The 22352-nt window shown below is 37.1% G+C and overlaps 1 protein-coding gene across 4 annotated transcripts in view; it reads left to right on the top strand.

Annotated features, from left to right (window-relative positions):
- septin7a (septin 7a) overlaps window positions 1-22352 on the top strand; it is a 48710-nt gene that overhangs the window by 2827 nt on the left and 23531 nt on the right. For all 4 annotated transcript variants that reach the window (XM_067361561.1, XM_067361560.1, XM_067361559.1 and 1 more), the window contains exon 2: window positions 7557-7663. In XM_067361561.1, the coding sequence (XP_067217662.1) occupies window positions 7557-7663 (107 nt within the window). The remainder of the gene's footprint in view (window positions 1-7556; window positions 7664-22352) is intronic.

Raw genomic sequence — 22352 nt, 5'->3', positions numbered from 1 at the left:
GCAGATTCTGACTAACTTAAACACCTCTGATTGGCCATTGTGTTCACACACTCAACAGATATGGCTACAATGATCAACACTTCAAAAACATGTTGTAAATAGACATCTTTGACGCTCTTCAACGAGTGCTTGCATAGATGCCCACGGGAGCATTTGAAAGCAGGCGTCTATCAGAGGATCCATTTGAAATCCGGCATCTATCAGTGGATCCGCTAATATACGCCTGCTTTCAAACGCTCCCGTGTGTATCTGTGCAAACGCTTGGTGAAGATGTTTATTAGCATGTTTTTGAAGCTTTGATCATTGTAGCCAATCACAGACATATCTGTTGAACATGCTCAACAGCGCTCAAAATGCTAGGGGGAAATGCTGGTATCATCACATTTTTAAAATTTCAGTACCGACTTGGTACCGAAGTACTGGTACTTTTGACAACCCTAGAGCATAATTCTCTGAATTTTCTTTTTTTCGGTGAACAATCCCTTTAAATGGCTCTTTGTGACAGCACACATAAACAGATCTTCTTTCCTGCATTCTGGTTTTATCCGAGCCAGTGAAAGTTCTTTGAAAGTTCGTGGTAAACTCTTTCTCTGCCAGCACAGGCCTGAGCTTTTCCTGCTTCCCCCACCCCTATCATTCGATGGGGAGTTCCTCTGGAATAAGCCCCCTGGTTTACACAGCTGTGGGATATTTCCTTTAAAGGAAGCGAGCTGGACCCTTACCGATCCGCCTGGTGGTCTTTAGGTTGAACTGCTCCAGTGGCGTGACTCTCACCCCGCTCTTCTCTGGACTTCTGTAACACTTAACACCTCTTGTGTTTAGATTGCCTCCATTGAAACAGTTTGGGCTTACTGTAGTGTTTGCTGTGCCTCAGAAGTGTTCTGTATTGGCTAATGTTGTGAAATACAGGAGGCTAGATGGATGCTTGTTGTATGTTGTTTTTCATCTGCTTAAGGCAGGCCTGTAAGGATTTGACACAACACAAACAGTGAGTTTCGTAACGCACAGGGACAGGGCGGGTTACAGATACCGCAGTTTTGCATTTTTGGGCGGCTGACAGGAAAGCCCTGATCTATCATCATTGTTGAAGCAGAGTTCAATGAAGGACTCTGTAATTAGCTCTAGTGTTAACATGGTAAAATGTCTGCCCATAGTCATCTTTTTGTTAATTTATCAATGTGTTTCCCTCCTTCCTTAATGCTAAACGCTGTCTGCATATACACTTACACCTCTTGTATGGAGTGATTCAGAGTTTAACTACTTAAAGGATAAGTTGAGAAAAAAAAAAACATATTTCGTCATTTATTCACTCTAATGTTGTTCCAAACTTATATGGCTTTTCTTCCTACAATGGATCTAGAATGTACCTTTTTGTACATTGTCAATGGCAAGTAAATGGAGAAAATTTTTTAATAAAAAAAACTTTTTTTTTGTCTCTGTTTTAATACGTTTGCTACAAATATGCAAGAAAAAAGTAATAATATAATATACACAGTCACAGGAAGTGAACCTGCACCTGTAACAATTGCTTTGTAATGTGGTTCCTCATTTTGGAGGCTTAATATTGCATATATGGATCACCAGAAGTGAAGTTTATACATTTGATGGTATATATTTAGCTCAGTCAAATGTTTTCTTTACTTGTAGACACCGATTTGCGAACATCAGCATTGGTGGATTCTGATTGGCTGTCAGGGGGTTCATTCATCAGCTGAAAAAACATGCTGAAAGTTATTCCAACAATATCATTTTAGCTGTGTTGTGGACTTTTATTCATTAATAACTGTGCAACACTTCAGCAAATCAAAATTATATTGATAACTTTTTGCCACCACCATCCCTAGCTGCTGTGCCTGTGTGCTTAATTTGGTGAAGATCTAAACCACTGCCTAGGAGTTCCAAAAAGCATTTTTTTTTTTTTTAAAGAAAATATCAGAGTTTTTTATAGACTGAAATGAAGTTATCCAAAATGTGTTTTGCTTTATTATAGTGTCAAATGGGTGTGTGTCTGTGCTCATAAGTAGTGGTGCCTGATTAGGACCATCCTGCCAAGTTTGGGGTCTCTGACGGCCATACACTTCTAGGACAGAAAAATAAAGAAGAAGAAAATCTTTACAAACACAGTAGTTCCAGTGTTTTCTGTGCTTGGACCCCTAAATATACAATCTACTCCTGCAACACTGCCAACCTGCAGCTTACATGAGCTTGCGTTTCCGGTCTCTCGCATTAGAATGCATATGAATGGAAGTCAGTGGAGTGAAAAGTGTAGTGTGACCGCCCTTTTACTCACTAAAGCTAATTTTTACTCTTATCTGATGTTTGCCGTTTGTTAATTTTGAACCCTACATGGATCACAGAAGAATCAGCAGCAGAATATTCACATTGTTCCTTTCCATACAATAAAATGAATGTCTGCTGTTGAATTCCAAAAAGAACAAAGGAACACTACAAAAGCGCAGCAAGCACAAATAAGATTTGATAGCACAATATTCAAAACAAATGTTTACACTTTAGTTGGGAGACATAAGAAACAATGTAGTTTAGCATAATTGCAGCAGCATTTATCCATTTTGGAGCCTGGAAGCACTTGAGCAAATGAGCAACATGAAGAACTAGGGCTGGACGATTATGGCCTAAAATCAAAACCTCTATTAATTGAACATTTTACCTTGATTATGATTAATTAATGATTATTTTGTTTTTTTTGGCCCTCATAGTTCACTGACAAGGTTTATACTGTAAATATGCTTGACTATTAAAGGTGGGATATTTTATTTTGAAAAAGTGATCTGACATAACGGCTCACTTTCAGCAGTTTTTATCTATGGTTTGTAACATTTCTTACAGATTTCTGCTTGTTGTAAATCAGATACATTAGTACAGTACCAGTAATGAGAGCTATTGCGTGTGTGAATTAGTCATATCGTCTCTGTATTAATTGTGAAGCTGTGGGTTGTAAATAGTTCCTTTAAAAGTAGAAAAATATATGCTATAATAAGTTTTGAGTTTCTAAGCTACTTTAAGGCGGGCATACACAGTGCGAATTCTGATGGTCGGAAGATCGCATGTCCACGCACACGTCACAAGTGAGTTTATCTGAAAATCATACGGACGAGGTGATATACGACACAATTTTTGGACCTGCCGATTTCCGAAGTGATCAAATGAAGTGATCAATGAAGTGATCAAAATCATGTCTGACCCACTCTATGTCTCCAGATGTATTGATGTATTCTATCTTACTCATGCTGTTCACTATATATATCCAATCGTCTAAAATCGCTTGAATGTCCAAACTGGTACACCTCATAACAAATACAACTGACAAAGTTTAGTGAAGACACAAGGCTCTCCGCTCACGCGCCATGACTGCTTTGAACCGGCGTTCACCTCCATGTTGCTTTTATGCCACTGACTGGACGGGACGTAGTCACGTGGCTAAACACGTGATAGTATGTTTTTAAGGGGGAAGTATTAACAGGATTAAAAAAACGAAATAACCGACATGGGAAATTACGTCATTTAGAGGTTCTGAATTTCAGTTTCCAGCCCTAATGCAGATCATACTTTTGTATTCCACTGTAGAAAGAAAGTCATACAGATTTGAAGTGACATGACTGTGAGCAATGTTCAAAATGTTTGTTTTTGGTGAACTATCGGTTTAAGATTTTGTACCAAATTAGTTTCCTTAACCAGCTGCTGCAAGTTGCGATACCATAATTCCTGCAAGCTACGATTCCATAAAATCTTCTGCTTTTTATGTGGATTTCTTCTAGCAGGGAAATTCTTCACTCTGGCAGCCCTATATTCAGTGTCATGTGTCTTCCAGGAGTAACTCCACCATCTTGGCTGTTTTTCTGGTCTCTCAGCTGCATTGGGAATGGCAGAAGTGCATCCCAGTACCCGCTTCCCTCCACCACTCGCTGCCTGCTTTTTATTGTTTCCCTAATTCATAATGACATTTTAAAAGAAGACCGTATTTCACTTGATGTTTTCTCAAGACCATGGGCCTGTTCTCAAAGACCACATTCAGTAAGCAAAATAAATCCTGTTGGGCGCTTCCTCATTCTGCTCAAAGAAAGCAGTTTATTTTGCATATCTCCAGGCTGAGTGGAAGATGTTTCAGTTGCAATGGTGAGGTCACTGTTGTTCTGCCCTTCTGGAAAACATTTAGGATTTGAAAAGAAGCTTTTCTTTGTTTGAAGGTTCTCTCCCTGTTTTACGTGCTGCTTTAGCTTTCTGTGGAAGTGGCACTGGGTTGGGCACTTGTTAAAGGTCAGAAGAGAAGCCCAGCTCTGCTTTGTGCCAGCATGCACCCAGTTTCCTTCACACTGTCCTCTTTGTTCCAGGCCTTACAGGAACCACGTTGCCACGCATCCAGTTGATGGATCGTTCACGGATGCTTGGAGGAATTGTTCTGTGAAAAAGTCACTTGTTGTTGGTGATGTGCATTGTGGGGAAGCACTTGAAGTGTGTGGAAATCAAATGTCAGCAATATTTTACAAATAACACGGAGTGGGATGAGTTTCCGTTTTGGCGCATTACAAACTACATTTATATTTTTCAGAAGAAAATGTCAGTTGTTTTCAGTGTTTGAAATTAGTTGACAATTCTTTGGGGTTCCAGAGTTGTTTGCTGACATACACTACCGTTCAAAAGTGTGGGGTCAGTATTAGGGATGGGACGATACACTTAAACTCACGATACGATGCACCTCAATATGCCAGGGTCACGATACAATACGTCACGATACGATATCAAAAAAGAAAAAAAAAAAGAAGAAAATATTACTGTATAACAACAACTTATTTATTTTTGTTTCACTACCATGTTAAATGGAGCTATATAGTCCGCTATGAATTCGCCAATGAGCCTGGTTATCTGTTTTGCACGCGGACTTGACGGAGGTAGAGTTGGTGTCAGCGCTTGTTTCATGGTCAGCTGTCCCTTCGGTAGGCTCGTTTTCTCTGGGGCCGTCTTCACATTTTTATGGTGACGTTGAAGGTGGTGGTTCATGTTTGATGTGTTGGATGTGGTGTATGGAATGACAGCATGGCATAGCTTACACAGAGTCTTAGTCTTGTCAGTTACTCTATTGCCGTCTTTGTCTTTTTTAATGAGAAAGCCAAAATACTGCTAGACATATGACTTGTACTATCCAGGTGGAGCGTCCTCAATTTCGACCTCATTTGACTCCATGGTCGGCTGTTTGGGGGCAAGGCAGTTGGTGCTAATGCTAATAATATTTGTTAGCTCGCTGCAGTGTTGTTATTGTAACATGCGCTGTCTTGACGTTACGACGTACCGCACCGTTCCCCGGATATAATTTTTTTTTTACATTTAGTTTTTTTACCCTGCCACCATAGACTGTATGTCTGCCCCATATACATACACCCAAATATATATATATATTTGTATTTATTTGTGCTGTTGCTTGTAGTTTTTAAAAGTCATTTATTACTCACCCTCATGTCGTTCTACACCCATAAGGCCTTCATTCATCTTTGGAACACAAATTAAGATATTTTTGAATAAATCCAATGGCTCAGTGAGGCCTGCATTCACAGCAATGACATTTCCTCTCTCAAGATCCATAAAGGTACTAAAAACATATTTAAAACAGTTCAGTAGTTCTACCTTAATATTATTAAGCGACAAGAATATTTTTGTGCGGCAAAAAAAAAACAAAAAACACTTTTCAACAATATAGTGATGGGCCAATTTTAAAACACTGCTTCGGAGCTTTACGAATCAAATCAGTGACTCGGATCTCCTATCAAAAAAACGGCTAAACTGCTGAAATCACGTGACTTTGGCGCTCCGAGTCACTGATTCGATTTGCAATTGTTGTTGAATATTGTTTTTGAATATTCGTTGTTGTTTTGTTTTTTTTGGTGTACAAAAATATTCTCGTCACTTTATAATATTAAAGCAGAGCTACTGAACTCGCATGAACTGTTTTAAATGTTTTTAGTACCTTTATGGATCTTGAGAGAGGAAATTCAGCTTTGCCATCACAGAAATACATTACATTTTAAAATCTATTCATGTAGAAAACCATTACTTAAAATTATAATAATATTTCACAGTATAACTGTTTTTACTGTATTTTTGATCAAATAAATGCAGCCTCGGTGAGCACGAGAGTTCTTTCAAAAACAAAAAAACTTAAAAAAAGTCCCAAACTTTTGAACAGTAGTGTAAGTCATAAGAGTTCACCCTCATTATAATTTTATTGTCCACTAGGTGAAAAATCATAAGTCTAGTTGGTTTTACAGGTTACTGTGTCCCTTTTTTAAACAACCCTGGTAATTTGAGTTATTCATATTTATAGCACAAACTTTAATTCAATTAATCCAGCACAGTTTAACACAACAAAGGTTAAGTATGAGTGATGGTGATAGTGATGCTTGTCTTAGCAAACACCACTAATAAAGTTTGTTTTGTTTTTTGAGCATCCTCTTTGTTTATCTTGGTTCTCAGCTCACCCTCTGGTTCTTCTCCTGGTTTGCACTTTATCATATTGAGTCTGAGTTTCAGACTGTTTAGATTTTCTCTCCATCTATCCAGATAAATAGTATTCTCTTGTGGTTCATGGAATTCCACAAATTTCAAATGCCGTCTGCGATTCCCACACTCAGCAAGCGACCCCATATAAGTTCATGTCAAAGCTGATTACATTATGCCACTCCTCCAGACTGATTTCCTGTTTTTAAAGTTTAAAAAACTGCAGAATCTCAGACATTCCAAGCGCTGAGTTTGGTAGATTTGCAATGATGTTCCTTATAGGGCCCTATGATTTCTGCCATGTGGAAAACGTGGACAGAATCATGGAATCCAGTTCTTAAAATAGAATTTATTGTGTAACGTGAAATGTCACAGAATTTGGCAAATTTTGAATTAACAATCGAAAGTACAGGGTTGCTTATAGGTGCTTAAAGAGCTTGAAGTACTTGAATTTGACTTCTTTCCTGGAAAACCCTTGAAAACAGCCATTTTTATGAAAAGGTACTTGAAAGTGCTTTAATTTCACATTTATTGCCTTTCATTAATTCGAGTTTTTGTGTAATCTTTTCATACAAAATCAACACTGCAGCTCATCTGATATAGATATAGTGCCATTTTGCATGGCTATGAGTGTGATATTGCTCATATAATTTTCCAAGTGTATATAATACAGCTTTCATTCTTCAGATCAATCATATATTCATAGGAGAAAAAGTCAGTTTGAATAAGGAAAGCAATTATATATTGTTTTTCTTTTTGAATCACTTTTTCTTTTTTGATTTCTTTCTTTGTAAGAAATCACAGAAAAATTAAAACAAAATGTAAAAAATTGGAATTTGCAAAAAAATAAGCATGGAAAAAATAATAAAAAATAATCATTTTGGTGATTTAAAACGTAATATTAAACCATTAAAACAGAATCCAGAAAAAATGATGGCTCTTCAGATTCTGTGGAAATTTGCAGACTGAAATTCCACACAGTCCTCACAAACAACAGAAGTGATGAGTGAGTCACATCCTGACGTAATGTCTTATTCTCTGTCCTGCAGGAGAATCAGGTTTGGGGAAGTCTACACTCATCAACTCCCTGTTTCTGACAGACTTGTATTCACCAGAGTATCCTGGACCCTCTCACAGAATCAAGAAAACTGTTCAGGTAAGATCCACTCAGCATACGGATGTATCCTCTTTTTACCATGAGATCACTACAAAGTGCTAAATTTTTGTTGGCCAGTCCATAAGTTCGCATCACCCTGGTTTCCTTGACAAAAACCCATTAGGATTTTTAAGTTGGCTTCTGGAACTCGCCACCATTAAGCTTCTGACAACTTAATTTAAAAACATTTTCCCTGAAATGTTTAGTTAGAATAGTTTGCAAAAGCATTATTATAAACACAATGAGGCTGTGAAAGTGGACTAGGAGTTTACCTCTTCAGTGTAATGACATTTAGGGTGCGTTCACACTTGTCATGTTTGGTTCGATTAAAACGAACCCTGGTGCGATTGCTCGGTTAGTGCGGTTCATGTGAACATATGTGAACGCTGCCATCCGAACCCTGGTGCGCACCAAACAAGCGGACCGAGACCGCTGAAAAGATGGGTCTCGGTCTGCTTCCAAACGAACTCGGTTCGGATGATATATGAACGCAACACGGACCAAAGACATGTAATGAACCAAAAACAGGAAGACAAGACCCTAAAATGGACAGAATCCTCACGCATGTCGGTTTTTCTCGTCATAGACGCGAGTCTGCCCATGACAGGCATCAGACGCGCGTCTCCACGCAGCAGATCGTTTGTGTGTATGACGGATGGATTCCCGCCGCTGTTTTGACTACTTTACACATTTTATAAGCTTTCACGATTTTCCAGCTGCCCAAAATACCATCACATGCAGGCCACGCACCGCTACACACACACACAACAAGCCCATTTACCTCAGCACACAGCATTGTTTTGGATGTTCGGTAAGTTCTGTCTCAAAATAGGCAGTACGTCATAAAATCCAGTCACGTTGTGAATGTATCCCCATGCCTTAAGGTTCAGTATCTTTTGGTCTGGTGATAAAATTGCCAATCTGAACGCTAATCGGACTAGAACTAAATGTTTTTTTTTTTTCTGCTTTGGTCCGGACCAAATGAACCAAACGAACCAAGTGTGAACACACCCTTAATGTCCCAGAAAACCTGTACTTCTGTAGTCCCATTTAGACACTTGTTAGCAGCTTTCTTTTTCAAAAAGAGTAAAAGCTTTTAAGAAAAAAAACATATTACTGATGTATTTTATGTCATAGAATAAGATGTGAAACTAGTTTGTGTTAAATGCCTGAAATAAAGTCTGTGTTTAACAAAAAACGCATTAAAAATCCATCGACTTAAGGACAATGGAACCAGAAGTGCTAAAATGCAACTTGTTTCTGGGTTTTGGCCTACAATAATATGTAATCCCTGCAGAACTATATAGAGCTGTTTCTCGCATCTGGATCACATATGCCTCAGTCTGCTGTGTGTAGAGTTGAATCTCTTGCCGAATCAGCAGTATTCTGGTGTCAGCCTAGTATCAAACTTTTTTCCACTGAATTGAAATACTTTCCTGCCATCGAGGAGGTAGATATAGAGAATGTGAAGCTGCCGTCACGTGTTCAGTTCTAGTCTGTGTTTGTTTATATCGCGCTGCCTTTCTACTAGTGAAGTTAGGGCAATATTTTGATTTTCTGTCGTGATTGTGAAAAATGTCTCCATTGTTGGTCATTTTTGCTGAATCGAGAATTGCAACAGGAGCTCACATCATCGTTCAAAGAAAAAACTGGACGGTGTAATACAGTTGTTGCCTATAGCCTACGTGTAAAAACACACTAAGGGAAGCAGGTTGAGGAGGTGACGGGAAGACGCCGTATATATAATCTAATAATGTCACTGATTTAACCCACTCCCTATCACTCAATAAAATAATCACATAGCTGAGTGTTTTTGAAAGTGTTTTCTTTGTTGTTGAATCAACTTCTGTCAGCTTGTTAAACATTTATTTATTTGGACATTTTCTACCATATGATGGCTGAAGCAGCAGCGCTTGACACTGTTCTCATGGTAACCAGATCAATATTGTGAACGGAATACTACAAAACTTAAACGAAAACACCAAATTATCATTCAATGGGATAAAATAGCTTCTCTTCCCTGCAAATGATACCATGAAGAATGTGGATATTTAACCAAGTCAAAAACAAATAAGGTAAGCAGGTATCCATATTCATTTCAGTATCAGCAGACGCAAAACGCTATTAAAGGCGACAACTTTAAAAGGTAAAAAATGATATAAGTTATAAAAATGGTAAAAGTTATGTAAACGATATAAACACCTTCTGGCTTCTCGGTTTTATCGATTTGAGCAACCATAAACGACGCAAAACATACGAATTTTGAGTTTTTAATAGGATTCCTATATAGAAAAATCACTCCCTGCCCTCCAGACTCATTCGCGCTGCTGCTGTGACGTCATGTGCAAACAACCTATTCAGTGAGCATTAGAACTGGATTGACAGGCATTGTCAATCACTATGAAACACAGGTGTTACCCATGATCCCTCACAGGCTTTTGTGGTATGTGGTATGTCAGCTATTGTAAAGAATGCGGTGATTACAATGTCACACTATTCACACATTTCAGGTGTTTTTGCAGGTGTTTTCTTAGGCTGCATTTACACTGCAAGGCTTAATGCACAGATCCGATCTTTTGACTGAACGAATATAGACTGGAAAATAAAGGTAATTTGCGTTTGTTATTTTATCTACACCAGACGCGAAGCTCAGCGCCGCGTCACGTCTTTAAAATTCAAACGCATTGTTTTCTATGAGTGTACGCACACCGGCAGCGACATTCGGCACCTGTCCGCGGCGCCCAGCTACGACTCAGGAAGTTGTTCAAAATCCTGCCGCACCACAGAGCGCCATGTACATTGTTTTACATTAAATGTATATTATATTTCTCTCAAATTGTCATTAATGTACATACTGACTTCACCCTGTGCTGCAAGATATATCAGTTTAACATTCTTAGTTTAACAGCTTGAATAAAGTCTAAAGATGTATAATAAGTGTAGACTTTTCTTTCATTTTGCTCTATTGTGCCATTTTTCCATGTACACTAACCTCAGTGCGAAATATTAATGCATAGGCATATGTAACGTTTCCCAGTTGACATAAAACACTCCCATCATGCAGCTCTTTTATCAGGAGTCGATTCAAAATTGAGCTCGCGCGTATATAATGTGCGCAGCCGGTGTGCGATACCTTTGAGTTGTCTGAGACGCGGCGCTGAGCTTCGGTCGCATGTCCAGAGATTGGATTTGTATTGGATTTAAAACCACATTTGGAAGTGGCTCAGATCGGATGCGAAAAAATTGGATCTCATGTGTTTACACGTGTGCCGCTAATTCCGATCTGTGTCACATTTGAGCAAAAGATCGGATTTTTTGTGCCAGTGTAAACGCAGCCTTAGTGGTCATGTGGACCATTTTCATGAGGTGTTGTTTTTTTTCTTAGAATCTGTAGATTTGAGAAAAACTATGCAAAAGATTGAGAAGATTGTGTAACATTGTGTCCTTGATAGTCATATGATAGCACGGTTACATAAAGATGTGTTTGCACATGATGCACTGAAATGCTTTGCAATCTCACAGAAATTAACCACATATACTTGATGTTCAGGCAGATGGCTGTCACATATAGCCATTTTTTAAATCCAGGTTTGCTGTGCTTGTTTGCAGGGCTTCATAATTTGGCCCAAATTTTGTGATATTATATATCAATGTAGCTTTATAATAGTAATAACACCGGCAGATAATCGTGTAAATGAACACAATGCTGCACTTTACTCTGAAATGCACAGTGCATATGTTTAATTAAATCACAGTGTTTGAGATTTGGTAATTGCACTAAGCCATAATCGGGCAGCCCTAGGCTAAACAAATTAATCTCTAATCAGAATGATTCCATTGAGCTTAATAATGTTTATGCTGATAGTTCAGGAAGTGATACTTTAGTAGAAATGGGTCAGTTTTGATATCATACTGCTCTTGGCTAATGTCAGGTGAAGGATTAGGGCTAGGTTTATATCTGGATTAATCTCAGGGAAACATAGTTTCCATTGATGAGATGCCCTTCATTTTTTTTCACCACTGCCACATGAGATTAACATACTGACTGAATAACATGACATGCTGTTATACCATAGATATGAACAACTAGATGATTCATTGGCAGCTGTTGCTAATTGCTGTCCTACATCAGCGAGTCTGCCATATTGGAAAGGTCAAAATCCGCCCATAAATGCATGCAAGTGAATTGACAGATGCCATGTGTTATTAATGCTAATACCCCCTCCCCCCATAAAAAGATGTAACCATGGCAACCATGACTACAATGTATAACCGAAATCACTTGCACAGTTATTACTTTCAATACTGAGCCAATTTAAAAAGTATTTGTACTTGTAATCGATAATCTAATAATCAAATATACCAGCATAAATAAAACAGAAGTATATCTATTTATAATGTGACTACTGTATATAGGGGATTTATATGACCTATATTAACTGCACAAACTATATTACATAAACCTATAACCTTAAATGTTGTCTGTTCCATGATTGACTATTGACTAGGGCTGGGCGATATCTGATAACATTGATAAGAAGAAATGTTTCTTGAGCAGCAAATCAGCATTTTAGAATGATTTCTGAAGGATCATGTGACACTGAAGACTGGAGTCATGGCTGCTGAAAGTCAGCTTTTCCATTGCAGGAATAAATTACATTACAATTTGAGTGTGTGAACTGAGTTTACATGCTGATGAAATACCAGTCTAAGAATCTGAAGCCTCTGCTGTCAGATAAAACTGATTGTATCTCTGGTGTCTGTTCTGTCCTGTCCTGCACAATAACAATGAACTTGTGTGTGGTTGTTTGCCTCAGAGAATTCTGGGAAGTGATTCAGACAATCAGTATTTTAGTGATTTGTACATGAGGAGCAGAACAGAAAGAGAAGCTTCATCACTGACGTTTCACACTGTTGCATCACTCTTGTCAAACTGAACAGCTCAAAACAGCTCTGTGTGTGCGTGCGTGCGTGCGTGCGTGTGTGTGTGTGTGTGTGTGTCTAATAGCTGTGATTAAGATGGCACACGTTAACTACCCTCTCTGTGGTCTGGCACCAGTGTCCTGACTATTTCAGTCTTATGTGTGTTTATTCGGGAGTGCTCATTGAGACTAGTTATGTTGTTTATGTAAAGTGTTGGCAGCTCTCTAACTGGATATGCTTGCCATTGAGATGTGAATATGTTGTGACAGTTTGAAAGATGAGTGTGTGTGTCTGTTCAATCCCTTAATACAAAAATTTGTCTGTTTGTATTAAACTCAAGTAGTATGTCAATAATGCTAATCGTCAGTGAGTGATAATGGCAACATTTGGAATGAAATACTAGTGTAAAAAAAAAAGTACTGTAGACTTTTGCGGTCAGATATATGAGTGTGTTGAAAGCTGAGGGTTTGGCAGAGCAGTGATGTGTCCAGAACTTCATACCTGCGGACATCTGAACCGACAACAGAGTTTTGCCCTCTATGATATCAGACTCTGTCAAGAGATGCTTGAAGGTGCAGTGAAGCTCTTCATCATGTCTTTATCCTCTGTTCTACTCTACCTTTTCTGACCTTTTCATTGGAGCGTGGATAACTGAAGCATTGACCTCTTTGAAAGACTACAAAATGACATTTAGATCATTTTCAAAATAAAATGTCTTTTTGTTTACTGAGACTTTCTTAATGGCAATGTCCTGTGGTAATTTTTCTGAGATTACAGAAGTTTGTTTTCATCCCAAACACTTGATCATTGCATTTAAAGTCAGTATAAAATCAAAATCAGCCTCATTTACTTTAATACATGTTGGTTTTGCTGTGATTCATCAGTTAATATCTTTCTAAAAAAAATCTTTATAGTAATTTTTCAACAATAAAAGACCTGTAATGTGTGCAGTTTTATTTAATTTTTTAGTTTATTTTATATATATATATTTATATATAATAAACTAAAAAATTAAATAAAACTGCACACAGTTGATCATTGCATTTTAAAGTTATATATATTATATATATAGTTATAGTTATATATATATAGTTATATATATATAGTTATATATATATATATAGTTATATATATATAGTTATATATATATAGTTATATATATATAGTTATATAGTTATATATATATAGTTATATAGTTATATAGTTATATAGTTATATAGTTATATAGTTATATATATATATATATATATATAGTTATATGAAGAGTTTGGTTCCAAAATGCAATAACTCCATTTTGATTATTTTGAGTAAAAAGGTGTTTTCTTTACCAAGTAAGTGGCAAGATGAAAACCCCTATTTTCTGTTTCAAACTTTCAGATAGCATCTTTTGGATATAAAAACATTAAAAAATCAAATCTACATTTTGATTTTAAAAAGTTTATTATAAAAACGTATTATTTGTTTTTCCCAAAATGCAATAAATCCATGACACTTTTTTTTTTTCAAAATGCAATTAATTCGTCAATATAAAAATTATTTTTCAAATTGAAAATACACAACAAAGTAAGTTGATTCACATATATGACAGAGTCTAAACTTTGCCAATATTTATCTTATATTCACCCATGTTACTAAAAATACATTCAACCGTCGCTCCCAAAATGGTCATCTTGTTAATGTTATGAATTATTTGTCATTACCGATTAAAGAGTATCTGGTGCCACCGCACGGTTTAATAAACACACTTTTTTTCCGAGTACATTTGTATTAAAAACGGCTTTTAAAAAAAGCCTTTAATGTTTACAGTGCGTGGAATGGTGCGCTGTGATTGGTTGAGAGCGGATATATCACGTTCTGCAGAAAAAGGAGACTGGCGTTTGTCGCGTTTTGGGAAGAAAGGGAGAAAACATGACAGAATAACACGACGGATATCGCATTTTGCGCAAAATTAATAAATGACTTTTCAATACCGACCAGATACAATACTGATTTTGGCGGAAACTCAATTTTTTGAAAATGGCGTTTATCGCGTTTTGGAACCAAACTCTTCATATATATATATATATAATATATATATATATATATATATATAATATATATATATATATATATATATATATATATATATATATATATATATATATATATATATATATATATATATATATATATATAATTATATATATATATATATATATATATATATATATATATATATATATATATAATTATATATATATATATATATAATTATAATATAATATAATATAATATAATATAATATAATATAATATAATATAATATAATATAATATAATATAATATATATATATATATATATATATATATATATATATATATATATATATAAAAAAATTAGTGGTGGGCATAGATTAATTTTTTAAATCTAGATTAATCTCACTGTAATCTTGGAATTAATCTAGATTAAAATGGCTCATTTGAATTCTGCCGAAAACATTCAGAATATGTATGCTACCCAAATAATGACTAAAAGTAATCCGCCATTTTGTCCGACAAAGCCTTGGTTGAGTTAAACTTGAAAAATTGTGTATATTGACATCTTTCCCCGTTTGATTCTCATGTTTATTCATGTTTATTTGATGCTATAAATGGACTCGTAGTAAGAGATGATCGGTTTACAAGCCTCTTGAGCTGAGGCGCTACATGGTCACAACATTAAAGAGCAACAAAACGTTTTTTGTTTGAATTTCTTAAAAAAACTACACAGTTTGAAAGCTGGGACTTTGTTTAATATCATAAGTAACCTGCTCTGTCTTGTCTGTCGACGTGTTGTCAGTGTCCTCTTTGCTCCGTGATGCATTTATCACTGTGTGTGGCGTGACAGCGCCATGGCTTGTGGGACAAAGCAACAGTAACTAAGGGGGGGGCGGGTCTTTGCGAAGGGTCAATTCGGCTAGGTGTACATCCGCGCTAAAATGTCAAGGTGAAAGTCATCATAGCTTGCGTAGTATAGACCCAGCTCCCAACCCAACTTTGAGAATAGAGTAATGGCGATATTATTTTTTTTATCACCTGATAAGAGTCTCACGTTAACGCAGCATGTTAATGCCGATAATGGCCCACCACTAATATGCTCTTTAAATATGGTGTGACAGATCACTGTAGCCACTTAGTTCAAGCAGCACATGAACTGATCATCTCATCTCCTCTTTACTACATCACAAAATAAACATGGTTGAACATCAGAAGGTATGTTGAAAGATGCATTACAGCTTACTGAAAGTTGTTGTTCAGTTTCGGTTTTCAGCCAAGTGCATCCTGAAATTTCGGCACTGATTTTTCATTTTAGTGCGTTCTAAATCATTATTTTTACTTATTTTTTTATTCTTGATTTTAGTTTTTTAGGGCTGCCAAACATAAAACACAAATTACTTTGGGAAAAGTGAATTAAAGTGAAATGAAAATAGATGTTATTGCTGTTATTGTGAATGATTCGTCCATGCATTTTATTTTATTATTATTCATTTATTTATTTAATGTTTTAATTTTTTGGACCTTGTAATGTTTAATCAAAATGTCATAACTCAATCTTTTCTTTTTTGTGAAACAACAGTCTTTTCTTTGGTAAAGTGTTCTGAACTTCTCTAATCATTTAGTCCAATTAAACCCTGTCACTGCAAACTCCCATTCATTTGCCTGCACTTTTGTCAAGTCCCTGTCTTACTTTTTTCTGAAAATCTGCTACACTCAGATGCACGTCACAATACTGAATAAAAGATCTGTCGAAACTTCTGTTTCATTGTGATGTGCACCAGTTTTACTTGTTCAAATGAGAAGTATGTTATTATCGAGTGGGTTTTTCTGTTGACTTTAAACCACACCCCAAATTAGTGACTTCATTGGGGCTGGTGCTGATGATGCTCTGTAGTTGCTTGGTTTCTGCTGCCATTTCTGACACCATATGTCTGACAGTTGCTTAAGACATTTATCCAGACCTCACCACCTCAGTTGACATCAGGTCAGGTGAGAAGAGGACAGCCCACGCTAGCTGCTGACTATTTGTGGCTTGGTGAATACTATCATTTTTTCCATCAACACAGGAAGCACAAAGACCAATCAAAATTGGCGAGTCATAACTGTGCTTGTTTTCCCACTCCAGTCCATTCACAGATGGAATTTCAGACCGTTTAAAGCCAGTCAAGATGTTCTCACCATTTGTGCATAGTTGCTGAGTGATTACACTGGTGTGGTGTAATTATCAGGATGATGTCATTGATTTGGAATTGTTTCGTAAGACAGAAGTCATGGGTTGGGTGATCACACCTCAGGTCATTGTGATGCTTTTTGTTTTTGTTGTTCAAGCAGTTGTTGAAGCAACTTCCTAAAACAACAGCGTCCTGAAGTGAACATAAAACTGGTCATCATCTACCAAAATCATGACACATCAGTCCAACATGGTACATTTTATGCATCTGAACGTTTAAGAACATGAATCTAACCTAAGTTCCTAACAACATTGTTTATTACTACAATAAACGTGTAGCTTAACAATACAGTGCTTGTTTACTAGGGATGTTTGCAAAAGTAGGATTTGAACAAACTTTTCTAATAGTTCAGACATTATTTTTAATTTAGACTACGAGGCAGTGACAAGGTGTGCAGTTATTTAAAAGCTCCTTACAGACTACAACAGCAAAAGAACCAAAACCCACAAAGACATTGACTGAGCGAATAATTCTAGCAACTATTTTCATGATTTTTCAAAAAAATCCCCTTTATTATCTATGGGAAAGCATGCTTTCTCCTGCTTTCACTCTCAAATGCACACACATACAGTACAGACACACTGAAAAATTCTCACAGAAACTTGTTGTGTGCTGTTAGTCCTACACACAAGAGCATTTTAAGGACAAAAACCTGTCAAATGTCTCAATAAAACTCCTAAACATTGTCCACTTCGCTGGGCATTATTTTTCGAATAATTCAGAGGTTCATCGTCAATTATTCCTTACAAATTTCACAGTTCTGGTTCAACAACAGATTTGTCTGTTCACATGTTTTATAGCCTGCAAGTGTGTTGTCTTTATGTTAACATGCTTTGGATTGGCTTTGCATTTGCCACATCTATGATACTGCATATATAAATGAAGAGGTGTGTTTACAAAGTCTTTTAATCTCAGCAATCAATCACATGCTGGTTTGTTGAGTCACATGCTCACACAAAGTCTTGAAAAGTGACAAATGTTTAAAGTAAAATGTTGCTGAAGTATTATTTCTTGTATTTCTGTTTGGAAAATAGGAACATTGTGATTTCCAGGCCTTTAAGAGTCATGAAAATGAGTTAACACTGAAAAAGTATGCATTTCTTTTCACCTTTTTTTTCTATTTTTTTCTGTAATGGTTCATCAACTGGTACAATCTATATAAAATTGTCAAGATTTTTTTATCTAGTAATCTAAACAACAGGAAAAGTTGTTAGAAAATCATGGAAATTCTTTGGTCAGAGGGTTTTTTAAAGTGTGTTTAAAGTCCAGCTGCTTTCTTGAGTTACTAAGACGAGTGTTGTTTCAGACTGCAAGGTCTAAGACAGGCAGCTCTCAGAGGTGTGATAAAAATCAAACACAGGAAGTATTATAAGGAAGTACCATTGACTGTGCTAGTCTTGCGGTTTCTTGGCAAAGGCAGGTTATGACATGGCAAGGTGAATATCAAGCCCATGTAGTTATTTATGTTCTTTTTCCTTTTCCAAACATTGTCATGATGATGTGAATAAACGGTTGAAGTCTTCACCAATAGATGTTAAAACGGCAGCTCATTTTTGAATAGACGTCAAAGTGCCATAGTTTCTCTGTCAGAGTGTTCCTTAGTGTCAAACCCAGCCAAATGTTTTTTCAGTTGTTGCCTGCAGCATGTGGCTTCGCTCATCTATTTGCAGAGGAATCAGAGGGCTGCAGAGGAAACACTGTCTTTCTGGTTTCTCAGCATAGCTGGATAACAGCGGTGCTATATCATCTACATGTCACTGCACGTTAATTTTTACCCTTCCATATTGTACAGGACCCATATCACTCCATGACTTCTACTTACATTCATCAGAATATGTTACCAAAATGTGATGTCTGCTGTGTAGTCAGACTGAGCATAGGAATGTGTGCGATCCCTTTTAAAGGGAGTGGAAGGGATGCTAGAATACAGCCAATTGTTTTTCCAAAACACAACTTGACCCGCCTGTCTGAAATTCTCATTGGTCAACAAATACCAAACTGCATTGCAGCAAAAGTTTTGGTTACTGTTTTATTTGTCCTCTGCATCCTTGCAATGCCTTGAAATCAATGGATTTGCTTGTTCTCTGACTGAGCATAATGCTAGTAGGCACCCTTTTAGCTGTTCACACATACCCCTTTTCCATTGACATGGTTCCAGTGCGGGTTCCCGGCCTTTGTCCGTTCTCGAACCGTTCCATGCGTTTCTACTGCAGAAAATGGGGTTCTGGGCCAGAAAGATTGGTTTAACTCTGGTCCTAAAAACTTGCCAGTCTTGGAGCCAGGGACTGAGTGCGGAGAAATGCCATCGCTGTTTATGGCAGTCTTGTTGAGCAATGTAATAACGTTCCACTATGAATGAATCAACTGTTTTGTTTCATTGTCAATATATCTCCAAAAAGCACAGATGATAGTAAAAACACTTCCACTAAAACAAATTCCCAGTACTGTGAAATAGAAGTGTCCCACTGCCTGCACAAACACTGTGATGCACACTGTTTGATTTTTAGACAGTTTAAGCCCTGGGTAAACATACACAAGAATTTGAAGCATGTGCAGTTTTGAGCAATCTCTTGCCACGGGTTACAACCCATGTAAATATATTTGTATTCTTTAATGATGTATTTGTACAAATGAGGGTACTTTCTAACCTCTTCACACAATCTGTTGTCAGTGTAGGCCTCCATTGTCACTGTACCTTGCATGCGTTGTTTATGCAGGTTTTCTTTGTCTATCTTGTGAATCAACACCCCTAGGACACCGTTGCCACCTTGAGGATCAACTAATTACTGCAAAAAGAATTAAGTATGCATGTGCGACCTGTGCGTACACAGTATACACAGTTACAAAAATCTGACTGTGCATGTACAGTACACTCATACTTGCGTCACGCGCACTGTATGCTGACTTGGGTATGTGTAAAAAGTTAAATATACTTTGGACTTTATAGTCAGGAAAACAACACGTAGCAGCGTTATGTCACTGTTCGTTCCTCATGTCTGGAAATATACGGCCAGTTTGCGACAGGCTCCACTTCACCTGACTAAAAACAGGCTCTGGCTTAGAGAACACAAACTATTTTGGTAGAAAAGAGCTAACAGAAAGCGTTTTGCATTGTTGTGGAATGCAAAAAGTAAAAATGAATTGTGGTCTTGAAGACATTTTTTTAAAAAGTTGGATGACTTTTAACTTGTACCACTTTTAAATGAGATGCCTCAAAAGATTTAAGCACAACGGCCAGACATGCATCTAGCCATGTTTACATAGAAGAACAATGTTGGTGTTCAATTTTTAAAAAGACCTTTTTCCATTCGACAGCTTGCATCTCACAGTCTTGACTGTCATATTGTGAGCACTTTACTTCAACCAAAATACCTCATTTGTTGAAATGAGTAAGTGTGGCACAATTTGTCAAAGGAATTAGACCATTCTCAGGGAAGTGAATACTTTTTGAAATGTGTACCCACTAGCTTCTGCTTTGATGTTTACTTCAGTGCCCAGGGGTATTAGCCCTGCATAGGGCGCAATCTTTAATCACTTCACTTGCAAATCTTAATGCTATGCTAGAATCCATGCTTTGATACTTCATTAGCTTTGTGAAATTCAATGATTAGTTTTTACTTCTCACTTGCTAACTGTTAAGAAAACTTGTAAACACTGGACTGATATAAGTCTGTGCATTAGTCAGATTGTCGGTCTTTACATACAGAATTGTGCAAACAAAATTTACAGCTGTATGTGTGATGGAGATCATTTTATGAAGACTATTGAATTTCTTTAGAGGAAGTGCAAAGGTGCAAAGGTGAGAACTTCTGCCCATTTCTCAGGCTGTTAGCTTTTTTTTTTTTTTTTTGTGGTTTATATTTCTTTTTTTTATTTCTGCGACAAACTTTTGTGATGAAATGAGTAGCATGCGTCTGATGGAAACCAATGTGGTTTACTGTACAGACAGAGGAAGTTAGAGAAAACTTTACGGGTTTGTTACTGGGGCAAGGTGTCTCGTTTGGACCGTTTTACAAGCAGGTGGTGAGCAAGGTGTCTTGCTATGCGATAAATCACACTTAAAGTGCTGTCTGTCTTTGCACTTGCCATTTATAAGCTCCAGTGTTTGACGTGCCAACCTGAACTTCACCCCAAATGTTCTGCGGTACACCTCTGTGGGTGCCGTTTTAGTGCCGTGTCAGCACACAAAATAATTCCTTGAGACTCGATGGAACTGTTTATTGTCTTTAAAAAAGTTCATGTCCAGCCAAACAAATCTGTACTTTTAAATGGTTATGCTAGTGGTGAACCTATATGAATTTTTCAATTCAATGACATTGTCCATCCGTATCTCATTCCATCAAACTGAACTATTTATACACATGCAACATTTATTTAAGAATGTGTTCTTGTTAGATTTTATAGATAAGCAGGTCTCTGCACTTTTATCAGCATCAGGTCAGAGGTCAGCTGTATAAGTATTGCATATGATGTATGTATGTTGGCGAGTGCTCACAGTGAGACTTGAGTGGAATGCTCACCAGAACAGTGTAGTATGATTAATCTGAGGTCACCTGCTGACCACAGACAGTAAAGCGCACAGGAATCCGCCACACACCCAGCAGCAGGTGTGCGGCAGCAGGCATTATCACGCTCGCCTGGAAAAAGTTTGCATTCCAGAACCGATGACCTCCTGATATTGCGATTTCTTCTACATTCCTAGCCTTAAAATCATTTATGCATGGTTTTTTCTTTCCCTGGTTCTGTGGAGTTGGTAATTTACCAAATGACAGATCTGTGGTGGTTGCACGTATGCCTTTGCGCCTCGTCTTGCTCATGTTTCCAAAATATCCCCTTGGCCTCTCAGCTAGTGCTAATGGTTTAGAAAACAACACCTCAACTGAGAAGAAAGAAATGTAGCCAATGTGCTCTCATATTGCGTGTTTTTTTCCATTGGTAGGCTACTGCGGTGCCTGAGGGAGAGAGTGTGTCTAGCAAGAGGATATTCACCCAAAAATCAAACTGTCCACATTTGCTTGTCTTCATATTTGCCCTCATAATGCCTTTCTTCCGTGGACAAAAAAAAAAAAAAGATTTTTTGAAGAATGCTCACGCTACCCTTTTCCATTCTAATTCTTTAAAATAAGCCATTGAGTGCTTTGTGAGGATTTTCGTGGAATCGGAATTCACTTGAATTATAGGTTTTGATGGCAAAGCAGTGTGAGCAGTGTGGCTGATATAAAGCCAGCATTCATATCACAATATTTAATTTGATAGTAAATAACACAACAATTGCTCTAATTAGGGCCCGAGCACAGATGTAACCGGCCAATACCTACAAAAAAGCCCCTGGGTGCAAAGTTTGTAAACCCAACAGGAAGTGAGATATTTTGAATTTTCTCTACAAAATGTTGGCAGTTTTTGCCATTTCCACATGTTGTACTTTAACGAACTCCTCCTAGAGCTTTAATCAGATCAACATCATATTTGGTCAGTCTAATCTAAAGGCCTTTGAGATGTTAAATTGCGAAGATCTAGAGT

The sequence above is a fragment of the Chanodichthys erythropterus genome, chromosome 15 (assembly GCF_024489055.1).
Source record: "Chanodichthys erythropterus isolate Z2021 chromosome 15, ASM2448905v1, whole genome shotgun sequence".
Classification (NCBI taxonomy): Eukaryota; Metazoa; Chordata; class Actinopteri; order Cypriniformes; family Xenocyprididae; genus Chanodichthys; species Chanodichthys erythropterus.
This window is presented reverse-complemented; position numbering and strand designations above follow the sequence as displayed.